The sequence below is a fragment of the Dendrobium catenatum genome, unplaced genomic scaffold (assembly GCF_001605985.2).
Source record: "Dendrobium catenatum unplaced genomic scaffold, ASM160598v2 fragScaff_scaffold_1055, whole genome shotgun sequence".
In the NCBI taxonomy this organism is placed as follows: Eukaryota; Viridiplantae; Streptophyta; class Magnoliopsida; order Asparagales; family Orchidaceae; genus Dendrobium; species Dendrobium catenatum.
In genome coordinates, this window is record NW_021319517.1 from 376907 (window position 1) to 400189 (window position 23283).

Below are 23283 nucleotides of genomic sequence, written 5' to 3' on the forward strand. Positions count from 1 at the left end.
CTATAGATTAGCCTTTAATTTAACCCTTATATATTTTAAAATATCACACTTCTCTAGCATATATTTTTATGTTGTCTCATTGATAGAAATATGTTTAAATGGAGGAAACTAGAAGGAATGCCAAGTGGCAAGCTTATCAAGGAAGAACTTTTGACCATTATAGACAGCAATGACCCTCAAGGGACTGCTGAAGAGAATGACAGGCTTACACCATGGGAAATGTTTAGGTGTCGTAATATCTATGTCGACTTCCACACACAATCATTCATACTTCCCCAATTGTGAACATGATCCTTCTATGTATAGAGATCACACATAATGATAACTGCCATCATATTGAAATGTGGGGACTATACATCCCGCCATTCTACCATCCACCACCTCCTCAGCCTTTTATAGATGGAACTTCCACCCATACTGCAACATCACCGACGACAGATGAGCGCATGTTGATTGAGCCTAAGGGACACATACGTAATACGTGCTTTACATTACTCAGATATTTTGAGAAGTAATATATTCAACCAAATATTTGTGCAGGTTTTATCCATCAAAACAGCCCACACATCAGATACGAGATATCCTTCGGAGCAAGTTTGATGCTCCTATATTTCTTGGAAGAAAATCCTTCAAAAAGTGCGCGAAATGTGATTTAGGGAATTTGAGATTAGTAATTAACAGCATCGATAACATCTATGCATTTTAATTAATCTAACAAAAAATATACTATATTGTAATTTTTGATATACAAAGATATTTCTACTGGTTGCCCCAGCATAATGCAAAAAAAAAAAGATTGAGAAGCACAGATTGACTCGCCTGCGAGACATGTTTACGGACATTAGGAAGTTAGGCGAGCAACCGCTTTGGATTGATGAAAGTGTATGGGCTAACCTGACTGGAATTTGGGGCAGCTAAGATACTAGGAGGAACCAGAATAAACAAAACCGAGTTTCTGACGTTGAGGGCATAGATGATGTAGACAAAGGGGGGGTGTCAACTCATGTCCAAAATAATACGAATTTTGGCTTCCCTTGAGTCTACTATTTGAGCTGAAATTTTAGCTCATTTATGAGCTGGACTTTAGTTCATTTATTGAACTAAGGGTTAGCTCATTATTAGCTAACATTTTAGTTCATTTATTATCTTACTTTTTATTAAATGTTATTTAGAGTTTTAAAGTCTTCTTTTATGATGTCTCTTGGGGTTCCAAAAAGGGCTTTTGGAATCCCAAGTTAGGTGTTTTGTATTCCCATGCATGACTCATTGGTTTCCTCCATGGTTTCATTGCATTTGCCCCCTTGGATTCCGGCCGGCCGCTGGTTTTACCGTGTCTGGGCTCTTTCCCGAGGCTGTGGCCCCTTGGTTCCGTGCGGCCTCCTTGTTTCCCGCGGTGGCTGCATCGGTTCCTGGTTTGGGTTGATTTCTGTGAGCGTGGGGAAGGATTTCTATGCTTATGGTGCTTAGTTTCTTGTGTTAGAATTAATGTAATGTGTCTCTTGGTATTCCTCTTTCATACCTATAAATATGAGAGGATTTGTAATGTTTGAAATAGTATGATGTTATGAAAATGTTATTTTTGGATAAGCTATAACATGCGGGTTTGCTTTGGAAATCCTGCGGGCTCTTTCCACCATTCTTTCTCATCCCCTCTGGAAATCCTGCGGGCTCTTTCCAACCTTTCTTCTCGGGCTTCTAACCTCTTTCGTCTCTCCACAAGTGCCACTCCACCTGTATCTTTCTTCTCCAAGTGTAGAAACTTTAGGGTGTCTTTGAGATCGAGTCGAGTTTGTGTTTTTTAATTTCTTTTTATTTCTTTAATTTGAAATGTAAGAGTTTGTTCGTCCTTTTTTCTCGTCCTTAGTCATTTTCGTCGGTAGAAGTCTGTTTGTCTTTTTGTGATCAAGAGATATAGGCTCCCTATATTTTTGGTCGCATCAATAGATAGCACCCTCTATACTAGAGGCTCAGTTCCACACATTGAGTACGAATTTTAACAAATTTTAATAATTTATTTAGTTATGAATACTAATCTAAGTATATTGTAAAGAGGGATGCTATAGAGAACTCATTGTTCTTAAGTTGCACGCTCGCACCCACCAGTGCCAAGAGGACTAGCAGTGGGTGGACGAGCGAGCGAGGAGGGCCTATGTAAGTTAATAAGTTTACGACATTAAAAGAAATATTTTAAGTGACAATTATAAAATGATTAATCTTATGTTATGTTTTGTAGGATGAGTATACACGACTTAGAGGGAGATGTGATGGAGCTGGTGAGGGAATGTAGGATCAGCAAATTATTCCAATTACCGCATATGGTCACGGGCGGTAGATTGAATGCAAAAGGGTAAAGTTTATGGATTAGGCTCGTAGGCCTACGCATTCAAGGGACAAACCTTTGGTACCTCAAGCTTCTAAGTAAACAGACAGGAAAGCTTGGTTAGCCAATAGTTGGCTGCCCTGACAACAGAGCTAGAGAAAGTTCAGAAGTCACAATCGAACAAGCAAACGCAGCAAAGTCAAATATTAGAGGAACTTCAGAGAATCAGGGAGCAATTTAGGGGAAAAAAATCAACAACGCCCAAGGAGAGTGAGCATATGGATTCAGAGCAGATTGTCCGTGATTGTTAATATGATGTCGGTTTTTTAATATATAAGAATTGAACGATTATTTCAAAACTGTTTGATAATTGTAGAACCATTATACTGTTTGAGAATAGTTTAAGCAAAGTGTTATTAATATTTTATTTATACTTTTGTAAAATGTTGAAAAATTAGGGTATTTAACTTGTATTTAAATTGTTTTTTTATTGCTCTGTTGCATTATTGAATAATTGACATGGGGTGTTGTTTTTTTTTATTTGTGTTACATATTTCCAACAATTTGATATGACAAATTTATTATATACATTCCAGCGGATTACCGGCAATAAATTTCGCCAGAATTTCCGGCGGATAATTCCGTCTGTTTTCCATTGGGGATTCCAGTGAAAAATACCGCCCGTAAACCCTTTAAAATTTGTCATTTTTTAGCTGAAAATCGCCGGAAATCCACCGAAAACATTTCCGGTGGAAAATATCCAGTTAAAATTCCTTTCCGATGCACAATTTTCTGTCGGATTCCATTCCGTCGAAAATCCGCCGATAAACATATTTAACGGCGGATTTTGGTGATTTTCCGGTGGAAATGTCCACCGGAAAAAGTTGAATTTCCTGTAGTGTGCATATTGAGGTCAACAATAAGTATTTTAGAAATGTGGATTAATTGAAATGCAAGCATTTTAGAAATACTTGAGTTCTTTGGTTGGATGCAAATCAGATGCATTGAAATGCATTTTTGCTGTATGGTAGATTTCCAATGCATCATAATGTGGCTGGGAGTGGCAGTGATTGGAGGACAAAGTGAGGCCGCGACTCGTGAGCTAAGAGTTTCTGATTTGTAATTCATCCAATTCAGCAAATTCCAAATTCATAAAAAATAGACATTATAAATTTTTCAAATCCCCTATATAAATACTTTGTATTTCATTTACTTCAAACCAAACACTAAGATAATAATTAACTAGCATTTCTTTTACACCAGTCAAAAACATGCAACCAAACAATCCCTTTAGAAAAAAGCTTATAAATTTAAAATGTAAAATAAAGAACCAACCTCAAACATCACTAGAGCAGGCTGAATCACCTGCTCTGCCAAAGATGCGTTAGTTGCCGAAACAGCCATCTTGACTGAAAGATCATTGTTTTCAGAGCTTGACGTTTGTCTAAGAACTGGTTCCTTATATTCATCAATGTTTCCATTAGACAAAATGCTTCCTTCACTGCATGTACTGTCCTCTCTATGCCTTTTTTTGCTCACGTTTTTAATGTCATCTGTGCATGATCCTTCAAGAGCTTTATGATCAATACTCTGCTTTTTTATGCAATCATCTTCCCATTTTCCGTTACAATTATGATGCTCAAGTTCCCCCGGAACATAGTTCCTCGTTGCAGACACAGGAATAGAGTTTATTTGTGTAATGTCACTATGAAGTCTAGAAGAAAGAAGCATAGAATCTGGTGGTATTGCAGGCTTCGCTGTCCAAAACCCTGTGTTGTCATTACGAGAATATATTTGAGGATGTGCATACCATTCATGCCGATCAATTGTGACGAGGACGGACTGCAAGAAAAATAAAAAATAAAAAGAAAAGAAAAGGTCATATCAATACAGCACTATTGGTAGTTTTTGAAGATGAGAAGCATTTTAGATAAAAGCAGCGTCACCAGGAAAAATGGCAATAATTACAGCATGATAGAAGAAATTGACCACTCCGATAATTATCCAAGCTACAAATTACCTTCCCAATTATTTATACTAAATAAAACCATGACTTTAAAATATGATCCGACAATAAAAATAAGGCTAACTAATTTTTATCTGAAACAATTTTTTCAGTGATCAAGAAATTGTCCATCCCACATATCAGAACAGAGCAATAGTACATGATAATGCTAATGACACCTAGAGTTATGGTCAACGATTTTCATAATGGAAACAATAATTCAAGATGGTAAAAGAAATATTACAAACATCTTGTAAAGCACATGAAATAGCGATTAAGGACAAAACAAACATCAAAAGAAAGGGCAGATTGAATGTCAAAGTCACAGAAACAATAGGATATGCTTCTACAAACCTTATCTTAGGAGAATCGCAGGGTCGATGATAGGCTAGAAAAAAAATGACATCACTTTGTAGCATCAATGAGAGGATTTAGAAAGCCTGATCATAGATAAATACAAGAAGAGTAACACCAAAGAAGTTTTGCTTTTGGCACAAACACAAGAAGAGAACATCATCTTACTAATATAATTTACTTAGGTTAGATCAAATATTCAACTGCACTAAAAATCAAAATCAAACAAGAGTAAGCAGACCACACTCTAATGATAGTTCAGATTAGACCAAGTATGAAACCAACCACGATCTGCTCCATTTGTGATGCATTCATGTTTTTAGTTTATTTTTGTTTTAATGTATTTTGAATAATGTTAGTTGTGTTTTATGTTTTTTAAGCTATCCAATGATGGTTGGGCATCCAATGATCATGGTAGGAAAGTGCTAGGCATGGCAAGACTTGGGTTTGCTTGCTCTTGGGTCCATTTAGTCCTTGGGCTGCTTGCTGTTTTCGGTTTGGTGATGTTGCTGCTCTCGGGTGAGCCTTGGCTGCTTGGTGTTGAGCTCAAAATTCTGAATTCTACTTGGTGTTAGCTCATAAATGTTTGAACTATGTTGACCCGTTACTGTATCCAAAAAGAAAAAAATATATATACGTACCTGTCCGGCGCCGAATTCAGCACGTCGTAGCCGCTGAAATCCCGTAAATTTAGCGATCGCGTCATTTCTCCACGACCTCGCACGACCTTTGTGTCGTTAAAATGAAAAAGAAAAAAAAGAGGCAGAGACCTCTCCTCTCTCCCGATTCTCCCTCTGTCTTCTCTGTTTGACGCCGCCCCTACCAATTGGATCGGACGTTACGGACACCCGATCGGAAGCAAAGAACGGGAGTTCGCTGGCTGTTGAAGATAACTGTCTACCTTTAGCGCGTCTTCTCCGGTTCCTTCGTTGGTGTCCGACCTCGCTCCTTCAACGATACCTCCTGTAGAACCGGAAGTTACAACATTTTGGTCGGAAGTGAGAACAGGAGCTCGCGGGCTGTGTAGGAAACCTTTCTCCCACACGCGTCTTCTCGCTCCATTCGTGGCCGGTCGACTTCGCATCTTCTACGACATTCCCTACCTGTTGGATCAGAAGTTACGGCATTAGGATCGGAAGCAAGGACGGACGCTCGCTTGCTCTGAAGGAAAACTTCTCCCTTTCACGTCTCCTTCGGTGCCGGCCGACTTTGCTCCCTCGACGTTGCTCCCTTACCTGTCGGATTGGAAGTTATACATTTTGATCGGAAACAGGGAGGAGAGCTCGTCGGCAGTGAAGGTAACCATCTCCCTTACACGCAACTCCTCGGCCGAATCCCGAACAGAGAGGGTAGAGGGAGAGAGGATTTAATTAATTTTAATTATAATATTTTAATTAATTATAGTTAATATAATTAATTATAATTAGTTTTAATTAAATGATTATAATTATTGATAAGTTAATTATAATTAATTTAATTAAAATTAATTTAAATTAATTATAACCTTTTAATTATTTATAATTAATTATTATTAATTAATTAAAGTTAATTATAATCAATTACTAATTATGATTAAATTAATTAATTATATTTAATTAATTTTTAATCTTAATTAATAATTACTTATGATTATTCATACTTAATTATTAATTAATTACTAATTATGATTAATTTCAATTAATTGTAATTAATTAGTTTAATTATAATTAATAATTAATTATTATTAAGTATAATTAGTTATAGTTAATTTTTTTATGAAAAAAAAGAGAGACCTCTCTCTCCCTCAGTTCACGTGCTAACATCTACAACCCCGCGAAGGTACGAATTTTTCTGAAACTTATATTCTCGCTCTCGAAGTTAGCGGCGGACCGAAAAATCGCCCATGCAAGAACTCAGATCATAAAGTCCTCGCAAAATGAGGGCGAAATCTCTGGGTAGTGTCTTATCTACAAATCCATCTGCCTTCCAAAATTTACCCCGGAACTTATTTCGTTAAAACTCCCTTGCTCAAATCAAAAGAAATCGCGCGGCGGGGAGGCCGGGGCCGAATTTTCGGAGCCCACAAACTAAAGTTTAGCTCAATGATTGGGGAATAAATGCACTTCCTAGCTCATTAAATAAAAAAGGTATGCTATTATTTCAAGCTTATTATTGTGGAGTGGACTTGTGTCTCTTCCCTTCCCTTTGCCTTTTCGGTTTCTGCTATCTGTTGTTGTTCCCATGGCCTTTCCTCTCGGTTTTCCCCTCCTGGCTGTTTTTCCCGTGAAATGCTGCTTTGTCTCCTGTGCTGGCTCTACGGGTCCCTTGCTGGCTAGCTTCCCGTGGCTGCTGGTGGGATTTTCTGTGGTTTGTTTCCCAGTTTTCTGTGCAGAAATTCTGCTCGCTATTATGTGTCTTTTGGCCTTTCATTTCCCCAATTCTAATTGGATTTGGTTGGAGGTGCTATGACTGTTTATCTACCTTCTTTTGCCTATAAAATAGAGTTGTTTTGGGATGGAAAAGGTTGTTGAAAAGCTGAGTAAAAACTCTACAAAAATCTGAGGGTTTCTCCTTAGAAAAGCTTAAGAGCTTATTCCACTCCCCCTTTCTTCCTCTCTAATTCGTCTTGGCTTCTAACCTCTTCTTCTCTGCACAAGTTCCACTCCACCAGTATCCTTCTTCTTAAGCTTTCGAAGTTGTTTGTTGGCTGAAATTTGGAGACATTTGCCGGAGGAGTTTGTGTGATAACCCCTAGATCTAACTTGGAATAATTATTCTTTTAATCATTTATAAAATCAACTACCAGAGCTATCTATGATCATCCATCAGTAATAAACAATACAACATAGTTTATAATTTAAAACATCAATGTAAACATTTCTATTCATTCCCAAAAGTCAATTACAATACTCAAGATCTACACATAAATCATACATCAATCCAGTCCTGAGTACAAATGAATAACTATAACAAAAGAAACAAAAACTTGAAGATTCCTTATCAATCTCTCACTCCTGCTCCCTTGCCCTGACCTAAAATCATTAACTAAATATAATGAGCTTAAAAAGTCCAGCAGGTCACCAAATACCTACAACTGAAATCAAAGCACGGTACAGAAACAATATGCATGTCAATCAATCAAATCATAGCAATCACTTTCACATGATCATTGAGTCAATGCAAAAACATAAATCAATGCATAAACAGTAATCAATGCAGAAACGGTAGTCAATATAGAAGCAGATGAATCCACAATCATCAGTAATATAATTAATAAACAGTACACGAAAATCGTCATATTCGTAACATCAGTTAAATCATTAGAGAAATCATCGTATCCATCATACCAATCAATAAACAGTAGAAAAATCTGTAAATCCATAACCCAGTACATACATCAAATCTCTATTCGAATCATTGTGTCTATGACCTCAATCAAATTACTAGAGAAAGTATCGTGTCAGTAATAGTGATCAAATCAGTCAATAAATCATCGTGTCAGTAATAGCAATCAAATCAGTCAATAAATCATCGTGTCAGTAATATCAGACGGTATAAAACATCAAATCAATACTACAGTTCGTGACTGTTGAAATCAAATCAATGCAGTAAAATCGTATAAAAACGTACACTTGCAAATCCAGCTATTCAATATCACATGTTCAGTGTATCACATACAATCCAGTAATCTACATCACGTGTTCAGTGAATCATATGTTACTTGCTTAGTACATCACATGCATAATGTCAGTACAGTAAATCAGTAGTATCAGTGCATGTATCAGTATCAGTAACAATCCAGTGGCATGAGCAGTAATGCAATAACAGTGAAATCGTACAGTAATAGTAAATCAGTACAGTAACGATAAATCCGTATAGTAGTAATAAATTCGTACAGTAATGAAAAAAAATGATGAAACACATGCTTTTCAGTAATCACTCTCAACAAGTAAAAGCACTGGCTATTACGGTGTTTTTCAGTCTTATATCAGTATCTTATATAATTATCCGTTGGCTCAGTAAACAGAGTCGTCACTCTTTGCTTGTCGACACAGTAATCATCTCCTTATAACTCCCAATCAGTAATCACGTGATCAGTAGATGATAACACCAAACCGTACTTAAAGGAAAGCCCGTCGACCCACCATTCTATACAGGTCAATCAGTCTCCAACCAACGGTTCAATCAGTCTTTACTTGTCTTTACACATACAATTATATCACAGTAAAATAACAGTAATTTCAATCATATAACCACATTCGTTTACATCTCATCAATGCATTGTATCAAACAGACATAATTTAGTTTAATTTAGAAAACCCTTAAAATATCGTACAGTAGATAGATGTTATAAAATGCACAGTTTCAGAAAATTACCAAATTACAAGAGATCGTATAAAACAACATTTTAAAGCTTTTATGGTACTCACATAATTCAGAATAACCGGTGAAAAATCTCCAAAAATATTCAAAACGTGCAAAATCATATTCTCTACTACATACAAAAAGTTACGCGGTAAAAGTTTCGTTAATACAAATATATGCACGTTTTTCGGTAATGGAAACACAAATCTGAACAGAAAAATACCAAAACACGAAATATTCAAAATCAGAGATAGGCTATGGATTCCTTACTGCGAGACGAACAATTCTTCCAATTGCGTCGACGGACGAAAATAACTCCGCAGCCTCCAAAACCAAGCTTTTCCTTTCTTCCCTTCTCTTTCTCTCTCCTCAAAACGAAACAACCCCTGGTTAAAAAGATATTTACAATCGTCCGGACGAAAATTCATATTCGTCACGGGACGATCAGCTCGGGCAAAAATATTTGTTCAGTTCGTCCAGACAAGCTAACGGTTCGTATAGACGAACCTACACCCAAAAATGAAATCTGCAGGGTTTTACAGTTTGGTAGGACGTTGGACTCTTTTGCAGTGGTGGACCCTCGGTTTGCAAGCCTAAGCACAATTTTATTATATTTTCCTACTCTCGTTGTATGTGAGGAAACCGCTAGACGGTTATACTGAGGATAGCGTTTTTATGTTCTTATTTTATTTCGCTTGATTTGACTTTTGTTTCTTCGAACGTTTGTTTGATTGTTTGCAAGCTATAGTGAATCGAGTTTGGTTTATATTTTGTCCTGGTGTTCTCCAACTGTGTCTTTTCTCTCTAGTTTGCTCGCATCAATTTGCATAGCTGATTCAATCCAACGTACATGCAAGAAAACAAGCACAAATAACCCCACAAGGAATTTTGAAGGTCTTGAAGTTCTTTGGAAATGAATATGAAGAAAAGTGTATAAAAGTAACACCATAAAACTAGCAAAAAAATATGAAATTGAAATACGATATAAGAAAATAAATAAAGTTGTGAATGGACATTTAATGCAGACGTAATCATTAGCATTCAATAAAATTTAGTATCCTTTTTTTCTAACGGGCAACATTAACTCAAAAAAAGCATACAGAAAATGAAGTTTTATATCATTTTCCTCTAATTTTTAATATTAAAAAAATTTGATCAACTAAAAAGAAAATGGTTGCCCATAGGTTATTCCATTGTAACAATGATGCTGCTAAATAATATTATAGGACAAGAAGATTGGAAAGTCATACATTAATGTTTAAGGCAATTTATTAAAACCTTATTAGAGAGATTTCATATGAGCATAGAAATATTGATGTCTTACGCAACAACATTATTTCTTCCCATCAATATAACACTTCTGTTCTATAAAGTGGGAAGCAAGAAAATATTATAGCGGATAAAATGGTAAAAATGGTTCCTGAATTTTTTTTTTGGGTGTCATTTTGTCTCAGACTTTTGAAGTCTACAACTTGACCCTTTAAATCCCCAAATGTATGATCAAATACAATCCCCCGGTTAAAATCGTTGTTTAATTTGACTAAATACTCACGCAAAGTTCACAAATGAGAAGGGGAATTAGAAAAGTTTATGCAAATCAAGATGCATAAAAACTTCATTTTTTAAAACCCATCATTCCCCACTCATTCGTGAACTTTGCATGAAATTTCAATCAAATTAAATACAGATTCTAACTATGGACTATTTTGTTTCATAATTGAGGAGTTAAGCGACTATATTTAATACTTAAAATAATTTGGAACTAAAATGTCTGCCACCCACCACCACGGCCACCCTCATTCATGAAATTTTCATCAAATTAAATAGGGATCCTAATTGTGGACTGTTTTGGATCATATTTGAAAAATTTGGGGCTAAAGTGCACCCCTACGCTTCCCCCACTTGGAAGCAGTAAGCATGGGAGACGATTTTAAGAGTTGAGCAAGCAGTAAGCAAGGGAGACGATTTTAAGACCTGAGCCTTATTTTCTCGAGGTTTTTTAAAATTTTGAATTGCACAGAAAAAAGCCTACGAGGTTCTCAAATTTTAGCAAAGGATCTCAAAATTTTGAGACTTCCTTAATTACATTTCTCTTCATGGCTTCTTCGGCCCCATGAAACCACAGAATTCTTCTTTAAATATTTATTCTAAACATAATGAATTGAAGTTTTATTAGGTGATAAAAAGATTATTTCAAGCTCCATCTCTATCTCCCTCTGCTAAATTATTCACCTATCTCATATAACTCATCATTTCAAATTTTCAACAGTAGGTTGGAAAATGCAACTGACAAAGCTCATGTATAAGGGATGGGTTTGCAAAATGAGAATTCGTGCATGATTAATTTATTGCTCTAGTTCGGGCATCAGTAATGTACTCTATTTAAGGCTTAATTTGCAGGCAACTTCCCATGGAGGAGACAAAATTTGACATGGCACGTTGGATGTCTCTTTCTTTCCTCGATCTAGCACATTTTTTCCTTTTTTTCTTTTTTTCTGTTCTGTCTTTCTTCTTCCCTCACCTCATGTTATCCCATTTCTTCCTCAAATCCTTGCGTCTTTTCCAACAAACCTAGTAAAACTACTTCATGGCTTCCCAAAACCCAAGAAAATCTGCACTTTCTGCTTCTAATTATATTTCATGCATGATTAAGAGAGTTTTTGCTAAAAAATGATGTGGTAAAAGATCTGAACTGAACACAGGCGAATATAATTTGGAGTAACCCATCACATAATAAAAATGAAATAACCAACATGGAGAGAACAGAAGGGTCATGTACCCATTTAAAGAACTCTAACGAGCTAGTCCAAGCATCAAAGAGAAGCGACTACCAAAGGATACTACTTGAGAATTGCCATAGTATTGAAATCCCTGAAAAGTTGAAAAAAAAAAACAGCCCAATAACTTAAGAAAAATAAAAGAACAACCATTGGGATAGTATTAATAGAGAGTAGACCTTTGGTTACTCATTCACAGCATCACAGATGGTTGAATGATGGTAAAGAGAAAGTAGAGATACTCAAGACTAATCCCAAATCCCTGAGATTACAAATCTAGCCTCCAGGTAGGATGGAGATCAAAGAGAGTGTTTGTTCTTAGGTTCATGGTAGAGATTGGTTTTCTACGTAAGATATGGAATCCATAATAGGATTTCAATCCTAACTAAGAAAAGAAGTCTACCAAGGATGAAGATTAATTGTGTACCACCTCCTTGGCGGCAATCTAAGTTTTGATGACAAAATCAAGGATGGTGGCTTGAACGGAACAAAGAGAGTGGAGGAAAGTATAGTGAACCTAGCAAACACAAGAAAAAAGGTTTAATATAAATGGGTATGATTCACACCAATCTTTTTTTATTCCAAAAGAAATCTTATTTCTTCCTACCTTCGTGCATAATCTTATGAGTCTTCTACCATTCTTGGTTCCTTGGTGAGTGGAGCCTTGTTTTGTTAGAGGGTTTGGCCAACCTAAAGTCCAATAAATAGACTTGCACAAAAGTTAAGGGAGAAGAGGGGGAGGCCTTTCCCCTTAAAGAAAAAAAGGAGAGATAGGAGGAGAGGGGGATGGCCAAGAGTGGGAGAGAACTCAAGTTGAATTTTATTGCAAAACTTTGAATTGAAAAACAGCAACAAAAGATCTATTTATAGCATATTAGATACATCAAAGATAGAAACAAAATTACATGAATTAAAACTTTTCTAAGTGACATTTTGATTTGGAAGTTCTTCCTCATCTTTATGGAGCCATCTAACTTTGCTATCCTCTAGATTATTGACGTGTGTTCTAATCTTTGTTTTAGGCACATGTTTCTTCTCTTTCTTGTATGATTGCTTCCACTTCTTTTTCTCGTGTGGTTTACGTCATATGGCCAACCCCAAGATTCTCCTAGAATAGAGACACATAGCCTTCCTTCTCTAGTCTCCTAAAGTGTTTAATGCGATCCTCTTTGAATGGTCAACCACTCTCCTTCCTGTTTAGGAACGGGAGTATGCTATGTGTTACGATATAGGAGGGGGCCAGCCAAGGACAAAATGCCATTCCCTTCTAAGGTTAAGCAAGAGAGCTCTTTTTTTAGTTCAAATTAATTTGAATAGGCTTTGGATTAATCAAATTTCTAATAGGCTTGGAAGTTTCTAAATATTGACTTGTATGAAGCACTTTTGCATTGATCATTTCATTGCTTTGAATTTACATTTTCTCAACAAATCTAAAAGCATTAAGAAAGAAAATACATGAAACGTTTTTATCCTTTATATTCCTCTGATTCAAGTATATTTAATTTTAATAGTCTAATGAATGACAACTAAATTAGGGCAACAACAACAACAACAACAACATCAAGCCTTTATCCCACTACGTGGGGTCGGCTACATGAATCCTTTTTCTCCATTGTGTCCTATTAAAGGTCAAATTCTCGTTTAAATCTATAAAAGAAAGGTCATTCCTAATATTTTATAACCAGATCTTTTTAGGTTTGCCTCTACCTTTCTTAACATAAGTCAAATCTAATACCTCTACTCTCCTAACCGAGTCATTGGAAGGCTGCCGTTTTATGTGACCAAACCATCTAAGGCGACTCTCTCTAATCTTATCTTCTACTGGAGCTACTCCAACCTTTTCACGTATATGCTCATTTCGTATCCTATCTCTAAGGGTAAAGCCACTCATCCACCTGAGCATCCTCATCTCTGCCACACTTAACTTAATATTATGCTTCTCTTTTAATGGCCAACATTCAGCACCATAAATGTTGGTGCCACCAATTCGATCCGAGAGTGGTCTGGTTGGTTTGTTCATAACCTTTAATGATATATTTTTTTTAAAATTCATGTTCATAAACAAATTTGATATTTATATTCATTCCAAAATTTTAGGCTTTTAGCCTAAAGAATTAGTCAATCCTTACATTTAGGCAGAAGTTGGCTAAAATCCAGACAAGTTGGTTAGCCTTTCAAACGTTAAGAAGATATTCTCTCCTTGATTTAGAAAAAGTTAGTTTATATGCTAAAAGTTTTAAAGAGATATTCTCTCCTCTATTTTTGTATTTAGTTTGAATCTTGATTCTCTATGTTATAATTAGACGTACTCCGATCAATGAAAAATTAGATTTCAAATTTTGAAATCCTAAATTTAGATTTTCCTCTTCCCTTCTTCGTCCCTACTCTCTATCTTTCCAGGACAAAGTTTGCAACGCCAAACTGAAGTAGATCATCCCTCTCCATTTTTTTGTATCTATTTTTTACAAGGATCAAGGCTTAAAGGCTTGGAAGCACCCACCAGAACTAAATTTCACTTTGGGAGGCATTGATTATTCAAAATTTATCTTAAAATAGTAAATTATTATAAGGACAAAACGTCTCCATTTATTGGAAAGGAATTACAGCAGCAAGAAGAGAAAGGAATCGTTTACGAGCTTGTTTGAGATTCCCTGCCACTCTTATATCTACGACTCTTGGATCATTTGACCAACCCTTGGCTGCGTTGACATCTTAGTCCAGTTGAATCAAAGAAAAATCAAATCATAAGGGCTAACAAGGAGGGTCAAAGCATAACGAAGATAAAGCTTGGGTGGTCAACTGATAATTGTATTTGAAGACAAGAATGTCTCTAACATTTCCAAGTCATATATTAGCCAAATTCATCTCATATCCTTGGAGTTTCCATCTTTGTTTGTAGGAAAAGAAAAGGGGAAAAACAATTTCACATATTTGATAAGATTTTTACCCATATTCAATCATATCCATGCCGTGCAGATGGATTTTATCATGCAAGAGGGCTTGTATGGTGCATGTATGATTTAAAAGATTAAATAAAAATAGGATCCCGTATAGATTTATCCAAGAAAACAAGTCATCCAGATAGTGATGCAAGCAAAAATTTGGGAAAAGCCCCAAATTTTTGCGAGCAAATGATATATACTTCATAGGATAATAAAATGACACAAAAATATCCAAAAAGACACTTTTTATAATATAAAGGACGCTTACAAACTTAGAAAATAAAGACACCTTAAACACCTAAACTTGCATTGCCTTGAGAAGAAGGATATAGGTGACGTCGAACTTGCGGAGAGACGAACGAGATAAGAAGTTGAGACGAAGGAGGAGAAGCTCGCAAGCTTTCCTAGAAGAGGAGAGGAATGGAACAAGCTCTCAAGCTTTTCCACGACGAAACCAGCAGGTTTAGACTCCAAAAATCACTCACATAACTAACTTTTTTTTTTTTTTTGAAAAAAGAACACCACATATTTATAGGAGATAAAGGGAAGACAAACAGCCACATAAAACCATAATTAAACCAATTAATTAAGGGAAAGAGGAAGGCCAAAAGACATACCAGGATAGCAACTGAAAAACCAACAAAAAATCAGGCCAAATACATCCACAAACAGCCCCCAAAATCTGCACATAAAATAGCAAGGAAAGCCACGGGAAGCACAGCCAATTAAGGGGAAGAGGAAGGCAAAAAGACACCACAAACAGCCCCCAAAAACTACACAGAAAACAGGGCAAAACAGCACCCAAAATCTGCACAGAAAACAACAAGGAAAGCCACGCCAGCAAGGGACCCGAGGAGCCAGCACAAGAAACAGGACAGCGCAGTCACGGGAAAGCAGCCACAACCTTTATTCACATGGAAGAAACCAAAGAGACACAAGAAGGGAAGAGGTAGCATGGGGAGGAAATCAAAGAGTCAAAGGAAAAGAAATATGCAAGAAATCACTCCACATAATGAGCTTTCGAGTGCAATAACTCCTCATATTAATGAGCTATCATTAGATCAAGCATTAATGAGCTAAAAACTAAGTAGTTCCCAAAAATTCAGTCATAAATCAAAGCAGCCAAGGTCCATTCCGAGAATAACAAGCAGCCCAAAGACTTAAGATGTTAAGACCCCTCCTTGCCTACATCAGATAGGCAATAAAAAGTCATATTATATAACAACAAGAATCTCTAGAATAAATTTCATTTAAACAAAAAATATGCTATTACAGGAGATCTCAATGAGCATTGAGTATGTCTATTAATTAAGTATTAACCATAATATTATAAAAGGACACATTAAAAATATTTCTTTAATAAGCATCACAATTATCAAAAGATGTGATGGCTTGGAGATCATAGAACAACAATCTTAGAAGTTATATGCAACAAAGGTCTTTAATTTATACATATTGTAATGAATCTTGACGTAACAATTTAAGGTCGGCTAAATACCATCATAAAACTAGCACAATTTTGACACCCAACAATTAAAATATTCATTTTCAACATCCTACTGTTGAATGCTCTCTATTTCTCACACTTCAGTGCATAAAATTTCTGGCACACAAGCATAGACATTGAACATTCTTTGCCACAATTAGTATGAGAATCATTTCATGCACAAGAAATTGAATTGGTCATTTCGTTCAGCAACACCATTGGAAGATAATATGAGCGTATGTTAGTGATGATGAACATGTTGCAAGGCTTCATAGTTACTATGATTGTTTGGATAAGAGATAATGACCAAAATAGTCCCCGGACTCTTTATAAATGACCAAAATGATCCTCAGGCTCTTTATAAATCCCTTTTTAGCCCATTGATTTTTTAAATAGTGCATAAGTGATCTCATGGAAAAATTATTTTGATCCCTATTTAAAGAGTCTAGAAACCAAAGTGGTGTTTTTATATAGTCGGGGACTATTTTGATCCTTCATAAAGAGTTAAGAGATCGATTCGATCCTTTTCTCGTTGTATAAGTTACCATTCTATGCCCTAAAATTTGATATTCTAAGTTTTAGCATACAAATATCTTGGCATCAAGCATCATATCTAGAAGAAATATTTTTTTTTAACAGAAAATTTAAAAAATCCTCCTTAAATTGTTAGTACAATTACATTTATACTATTACTGCGATGAGTTTTATGTTTGCTTTACTTCTTAAATCATCCTATAGTATGCCAGGAAATCTCATTCCAATTGCAGTTTAACGCAATTTTTCAAGCTGGAGCTTGCTCAGCTAGTAACCATGCTCAAGAAAATCAAAATAAAAAAGTGAAGCCATTGTCCACTCTAATGCACTTATATAATTTTGATTTCTCCTTGTCTATTTGAGCATTCACAACTAATGTGTGATGCAAAGCAGGAAAGCAAAAAGGAAAATAATGGTAGACTTAATACTTTGATTGTTGAGAGGAGAAAAAAACCGATGTAAAAGAAGAATTGGGGCGCAATATAAAGGCGTTCAAAAAGAAAAAAAAATGCCTCAAAGGAAGGTAGTTAGCATATAGATAGAAAGAAACCACTAAGCCCTGTAATTAGAAGGGAGCAAAATAATAAGGAGAAATAATGGGAGAGTCAAATTCATTTTTTAATACATTAATATATTCTCCCCAATTACAACCTAAAACCTACTACAGTAATTAGGGAGCACTTCTACATAAAAGCATTATGACAAAGTTACAACATTTCACTTAATCAAAAAGAGCAGAGAAATGCAGAGTGCACACTTTGTCGCCAAGATGAGGATGCTTAAGTGGATAAGTGGCTTTACACTTAGAGACAGAATGTGAAACGAGCATAAACTTGAAAAGGCTGGAGTAGCTCCAGTGGCAGATAAGATTAGCTGAATTGTCTTAAATGGGTTGGTCTCATAAAACTTAGGTCTTCCGATGACCCTATTAAGAGAATATATATATTAGATCTTGCTTATATTAAGAAAGGTAGAAGTAGACCTAAAAAGACTTGGTTAGAAAGTATTAAAAATGATATTTTTTTTAATTAAATTCAAATGACGATTTGACTCTTAATAGGACACAATTGAGAAAAATTATTGTAATTGACCCCACATAGTAAGATAAAGGGTTGTTGTTGTTGTACACTTTGTTGCTCTCTCACAAGTAAGAAGAATCATGTTTTTTTTTTCCTTCTTTTTTTTTTTATGAGTTAATAGGTATTCATCTTGGGTATTTGATCATTTTTACAATATTTCTAAGAATTTAAGAGCTTTATCTCCATCCTATATTAATACTTTCCTCCAAAATTTATTGCTATTTAGTATTTACTAGAGCTTCCATTTTTGGTATTGATTGAGTTCCTCCATGATAAATCTCTCTTCATTGATGAATGTCCCTTTCATAAAATCAAAGCTCTTTTCATCTGATTGTCTACCCTGTATTCTCAATTTTGTTGAGATAGTATCATAGTAGGTACAGTGGTAGTGTGATGTCGTTGGTGCCCACTGCATGATCTTCTGGTGCCATGTATGCATTTCCTATTATCATGTCAAGGAGAGAAGCTATGATGAAGATGATGGAGTCAAAAAATGTGAACTTTGCTTGATTTTTTTGTCTTATATGTTTTTTGCCTTTTCCTTCATTATCAAAAGGCTTGATACACGATGATCACCAAGGAACAAGTGAAAAGTGTGAAATGCACGAGATTATTTCATGACACTTTCAATTCATAATGTATTGTGGTTTCTCATCTCCTTTCGTGGCTCAATTCAATGTATATTATTATGTGCAATTGTGTTAAGCCACTAGCTATTGTTGCATTTTAGCATATGATGCTAAATAAAGAAAAATATTAAAGAAGTGCATGGCCATGCAATTAGTGTTGATTGATGTATTTGAGCATAATTTGCTCCTATTTATAATGATATGGTTATCAACAATGAAAGAAGCTTGAAATTTTAAGTTCTTTTGGCATTTTCATTCCACTCATACCCAACTATAATGCTCATTCGTTGGATTTGTGCTTATTGCTATATGCAGTGCATCTCTATTCACATATGTTTTTTTATGTTATTTAATTTTTAAAATATTCATATGCGATGATTAATCTTTTGGTAACATCAGATATCTTTCTTTTTTCTTTTTTTATCTATCATTACATTTGTATTGCCAAAAACAAGGCTAATTTCTTGAAAAATTCTATAATTAAATAGTTTCAGGGTATAATAAGTATTTTTAGAACAGATTAACATGTGGATGGGGACATCAAATTTGGTACGCACTTCCATAATTCTGTTTTAATTTAAATTTAAATTTAAAACGCATTTCATGAAATATCTATTTTCTATTAATATTTCCCTTATTGTTTAATTTATTCAAAATTATTTCTTTATGCTGTTATGAAATGGGCATGACAAACACAATATTTCTAGAAAATATAAACAAGTGAAAAGCATTTTAATTAACAAAACCCTTCAATAATAGCCCTTGGCATTGCATCACACTTCATTTTTTGGAAACGCTCGACTGCTATATGGAATGGTAAACTTAAATTTATGGGCATTCAAATTCTGCTAACATTAAGATAATGTATGTACAAAATGATGAATGACCATTTTACACTAATTGACAAAATGACAAATAAGAATAAATAATATAAAATAACTTACAAAAATGATTATATTGATGCAAGTAATATTAAATCTAGACAACTAAAAGAAATCATCTAGCATTACATCAATTCCCCTAGTGCTCAAAGAAATCAACTGCAATGAGCTGCAACTCTGTTAGATGAAAAAATTCAAACTCTCTATCACGCTATTAATCTAGCAAAAACGATCCGTAGGAAATTCATCCAGACAAAGAGAGATGAATGGGAAAATCCATCTTCAACAAAAGTGATAGACAAAAAATCCATCTGGAGGAAGAATATAAGTAGGGTAAAAATAATAACATTAGCAATAATGTTGATCATCGTGAATATTATCATTAGCTATAATTAGACATCTTTAAAAATAGGAACGTCTTCATGCTTAATATTTGGCATAGAATACATTAAGCTTGTTTGGTTGGGATTAGTTCTACTTTGTTTTTCTTATAAATCAGAAATAGGAAGAGTAGAACACGAGCAATGCCAATCTCTTTGGGTTGGAAATGCTGCTTCTCTACTATTGCTACCAATCTAAAAAGGAACCCCCACTCTGAGCACTCAAGGAACTGATATGACAAATAATAAATGAGTCAAGTATCTACCTAATCGAGCCAAGCTTAAAACTCTTGCTAAGCTCGAGCTTGGCTCATTTACTCGAGCTCGTTAAGAAAGCTCGAGCTTGACTCGAGAAATAATTAAAAATATTTAATATATATTTTATTATATTATTTAAAATTATTTTAATTTAAATGAGCGGTCGACAAGCATACGAGTCGAGCCTAGCTGAGCTCGAGCTCGAACTCGTGAGCTCGTTAACGAGACGACTCACGAGGCGGCTCGACTTATTTACACTCCAATCACGACCCTCAATTTATGATAGCATTTCAACTTAATTCAGCTCATCCCTGATAAAAGCATAAATTAAAATTGCAAGAAGCTTAACTGCATCAGTAAAACAGAATAAAAGGCGTACCTTGTTTCGATGACGATCTAAATAGCTTACATATTCCAAAGGCACACGAGAACCTCTTGACAATTTAGCAAGAACTTCGATTAGATCTTCTAATTTTGATATTGCTTCTCCAGCAAACTTCTTTATAATAGAATGGCGAGGGACACCAGCACGAGAGAGCATATACCTGAAGTTCAACTATTGATAATAAGCTCATCAAAGCATAGCAAGATAAGTTCAAAAGTCAAACCATATTGACAGACATTGATGCAAGCAAGTTGATGACAAGGTAACAAATATTAAAAAAATAAAGGAAATACTTACAAAGGTGATCAATTATATATTTGTAACAGTAAGCATACTTATGCACTACAGCTTTAGCCTTCTTCAAACAAGGCAAGGCATCACATTTTGTATCTTAATTTTCTGAGTGAATAATTTCGAAAGGATAAGCCCTCAGAGTTCCTTGGTAATGCTACTTAGGCAACAGGTGCAGTGAACAAGTGAATCTTTTTTCATGTAATTCCCAATTAAACCTTTTTGCTTGTTCTTCCTTCTGCTAGACATATCGTTCAGCTTTATGTTAAACAATGCTAACCTATCATCCCTTTGCTTCAATCTTGCTGGTCTTTCACAATAACCTTTTTCCTGGTATTTTTGTCTTGGCATTTAAAATTCTTTATCACTTCTCTTAAAAATTTTAAGTTCTATCATTGGTTGTATAGCTAGTAATTTTACACTATTACTCTACATTATTGCTATCACATTATTTATCTTACTTGTTCTGTCTTGTTCATAGATAAATAAATGAGCTATTATTCTTATTAATTTAATATAAATCAAGAACTAGTATTTATATGAAACTTTCTTTTTGTAATTGTTAATAAGTGCTATCTCAAAGAAGAAATTTAAAATGAATCTTAAAACAATCATTAAAGATTTCCTATTACGTTGAACAGATATTTTGGATGCCAATGTATTAAGTTATGCAAAGCATGACTAATTAAGATTCTTTTGATAACTTCAGTGGAAAATTAATACAGCATAGAAAAAGAAAAGTTCCTCAACTCTTGTCTTCGACCTTAGGCATTTATGGCACTAGTGCCTTAATGGCCAAATTAAAACATAAATTTAAATAAATGAATAAAGATAATTATATGCATCAAAAAAGTTAAAAAGATATTAATCTGAGAAGGATATAAAAAAGTTATAAGAAAGGGAAAAGAGTAAATGACTATTAAGCCAGATTAACAGGAACATAACCGAGTTAAAATGGCAAAGGATATGTCAAATAAATGCCTCATTCGTATACAAAACTGTTAAATTTAGAGAATTGGAGAGGGAAAATGATGCGGACATCGGTACAAAGATTTGGCGCATCTATCACAGGAGACGTCGCAAATTGACGGCCATGATTTAAACCTTCAATTATGATTTATTTTTCTACATTTTAGTTCTTAATTAATGTATTTTCCTGTTGTACCCCTAGGATAGTTTATAAGAGTGTTATGGCCCAAGGGGCAATTTTGTAATTTTTATTTTATCATGTTATGGCCTATATATAGGGCCTTAAGCTATTGTAAAATGATGGTTAATTTGATATGAAAAATTTGGTGTTTTCCACTTTTGTGTTCTTCTTGGGAGAGAACGAGAGTGAGATTCCTATGAGAAGGAATCGAAGATGTCACCAGCCGCAGGATGGGTCCGGGCTCGTGATTTGAAGTCCCTTGGAGAAGGGCAACGGATCACCCGTCAGTCTTCGTGTCGATCGTGGCTTGGAGGCGAGAGCAGAGGGGTCGGTCGTGAGAGAGCGGAGAGCGGGAGTTGGATCGGAAGTGGTGAGGAGAGGCAGCGACTGAAGTCCCCATCAGTTGCGGTATTTAACGACGCACCTGGGCTCAAGGTCGAGGAGAGGTCGCAGGATTTGAGCAGGAATCGCGGAATGCGACTCAAACGGCGCTGCACAGCGGGATTTCGGCCGGTTTCGTGGATACGAGGTTTGATCTATTTTTTTTTTTTTTTTTTTTTTTTGTGCTTTACACAGAGGTCAACAATAATGCATAATTGTCCTAATATAATCCTTCCTAAGTCAGCCACCCAAATATGTAAGGAGATTGGCGTGATCCAGGAGAGCCTCCCATAGATCCTCTTGCTGGCCATATGATCAAGAGCCAAGGGACGGCTGGGATGATATTTGACAAAAAATACACAAGATATCCACATAGTAACATGAAAATATTGAAAATTTGACATAACAAAAAGCAGGTCTCCATGGTGCTAGTGTCCAAGTGATCTAAATGGCATCAAACACAAACATTGCTTTATCATAAGCCACAAACAATAACATAATGTACATTTCAAGAAATAAAAACAAAATGTAAAAATTACGATTTCCACAAATTTAAAATCAAAAGCAACATCATATAATTTGAAAAGAAATGAAAGATACATCATAATCTGTAGCATTATCACAACTATGTTGGCACAGCGTTATGAATACATTTTTTCCATTCACTCTTGTAAAGTGTTGGATGTTGTTAACTCTTCAAAATTTTTTTGTACTTCGCTAAATGTTTTTGTTTTTTCAGTTACACCTGCTTCTTAAAAGGCAAAACAATTATGTGTTTTCAATTAGATGTACTCACCCTGGCTCCGCTACATATACCAGTCCACAGTTGAAGCGAAAATTCCGCGCCTGCATATAGGGAAATAAAAATTACCCCACCACATAGTTTCCAAAGAGCATGGAGATTGAAATATACTCCCAACAAATAAATATTGAACCATTTCTATAAAGTTCAGCAATTTGAAATGCTAGCATAAACACTAAAGCTACTGGAAGCTATGGACTTTGGATGGCACCTATTGATTACCATGCAACCTAAAATTATCCAATCTCTTCATTTTTGCATAATCTAAACATCCACAATGGCTTT

General features: G+C 35.2%; 1 protein-coding gene across 2 annotated transcripts in view; it reads right to left on the reverse strand.

Annotated features, from left to right (window-relative positions):
• The window catches only part of LOC110100688 (protease Do-like 7), a 76456-nt gene that overhangs the window by 28070 nt on the left and 25103 nt on the right, over nucleotides 1–23283 (reverse strand). For both annotated transcript variants that reach the window (XM_020828300.2, XM_020828299.2), the window contains exons 13-15: nucleotides 22993–23042; nucleotides 20369–20534; nucleotides 3656–4162 (exon numbers count right to left, since the gene is read on the reverse strand). In XM_020828300.2, coding sequence (XP_020683959.1) covers nucleotides 3656–4162; nucleotides 20369–20534; nucleotides 22993–23042 — 723 coding nt within the window. The remainder of the gene's footprint in view (nucleotides 1–3655; nucleotides 4163–20368; nucleotides 20535–22992; nucleotides 23043–23283) is intronic.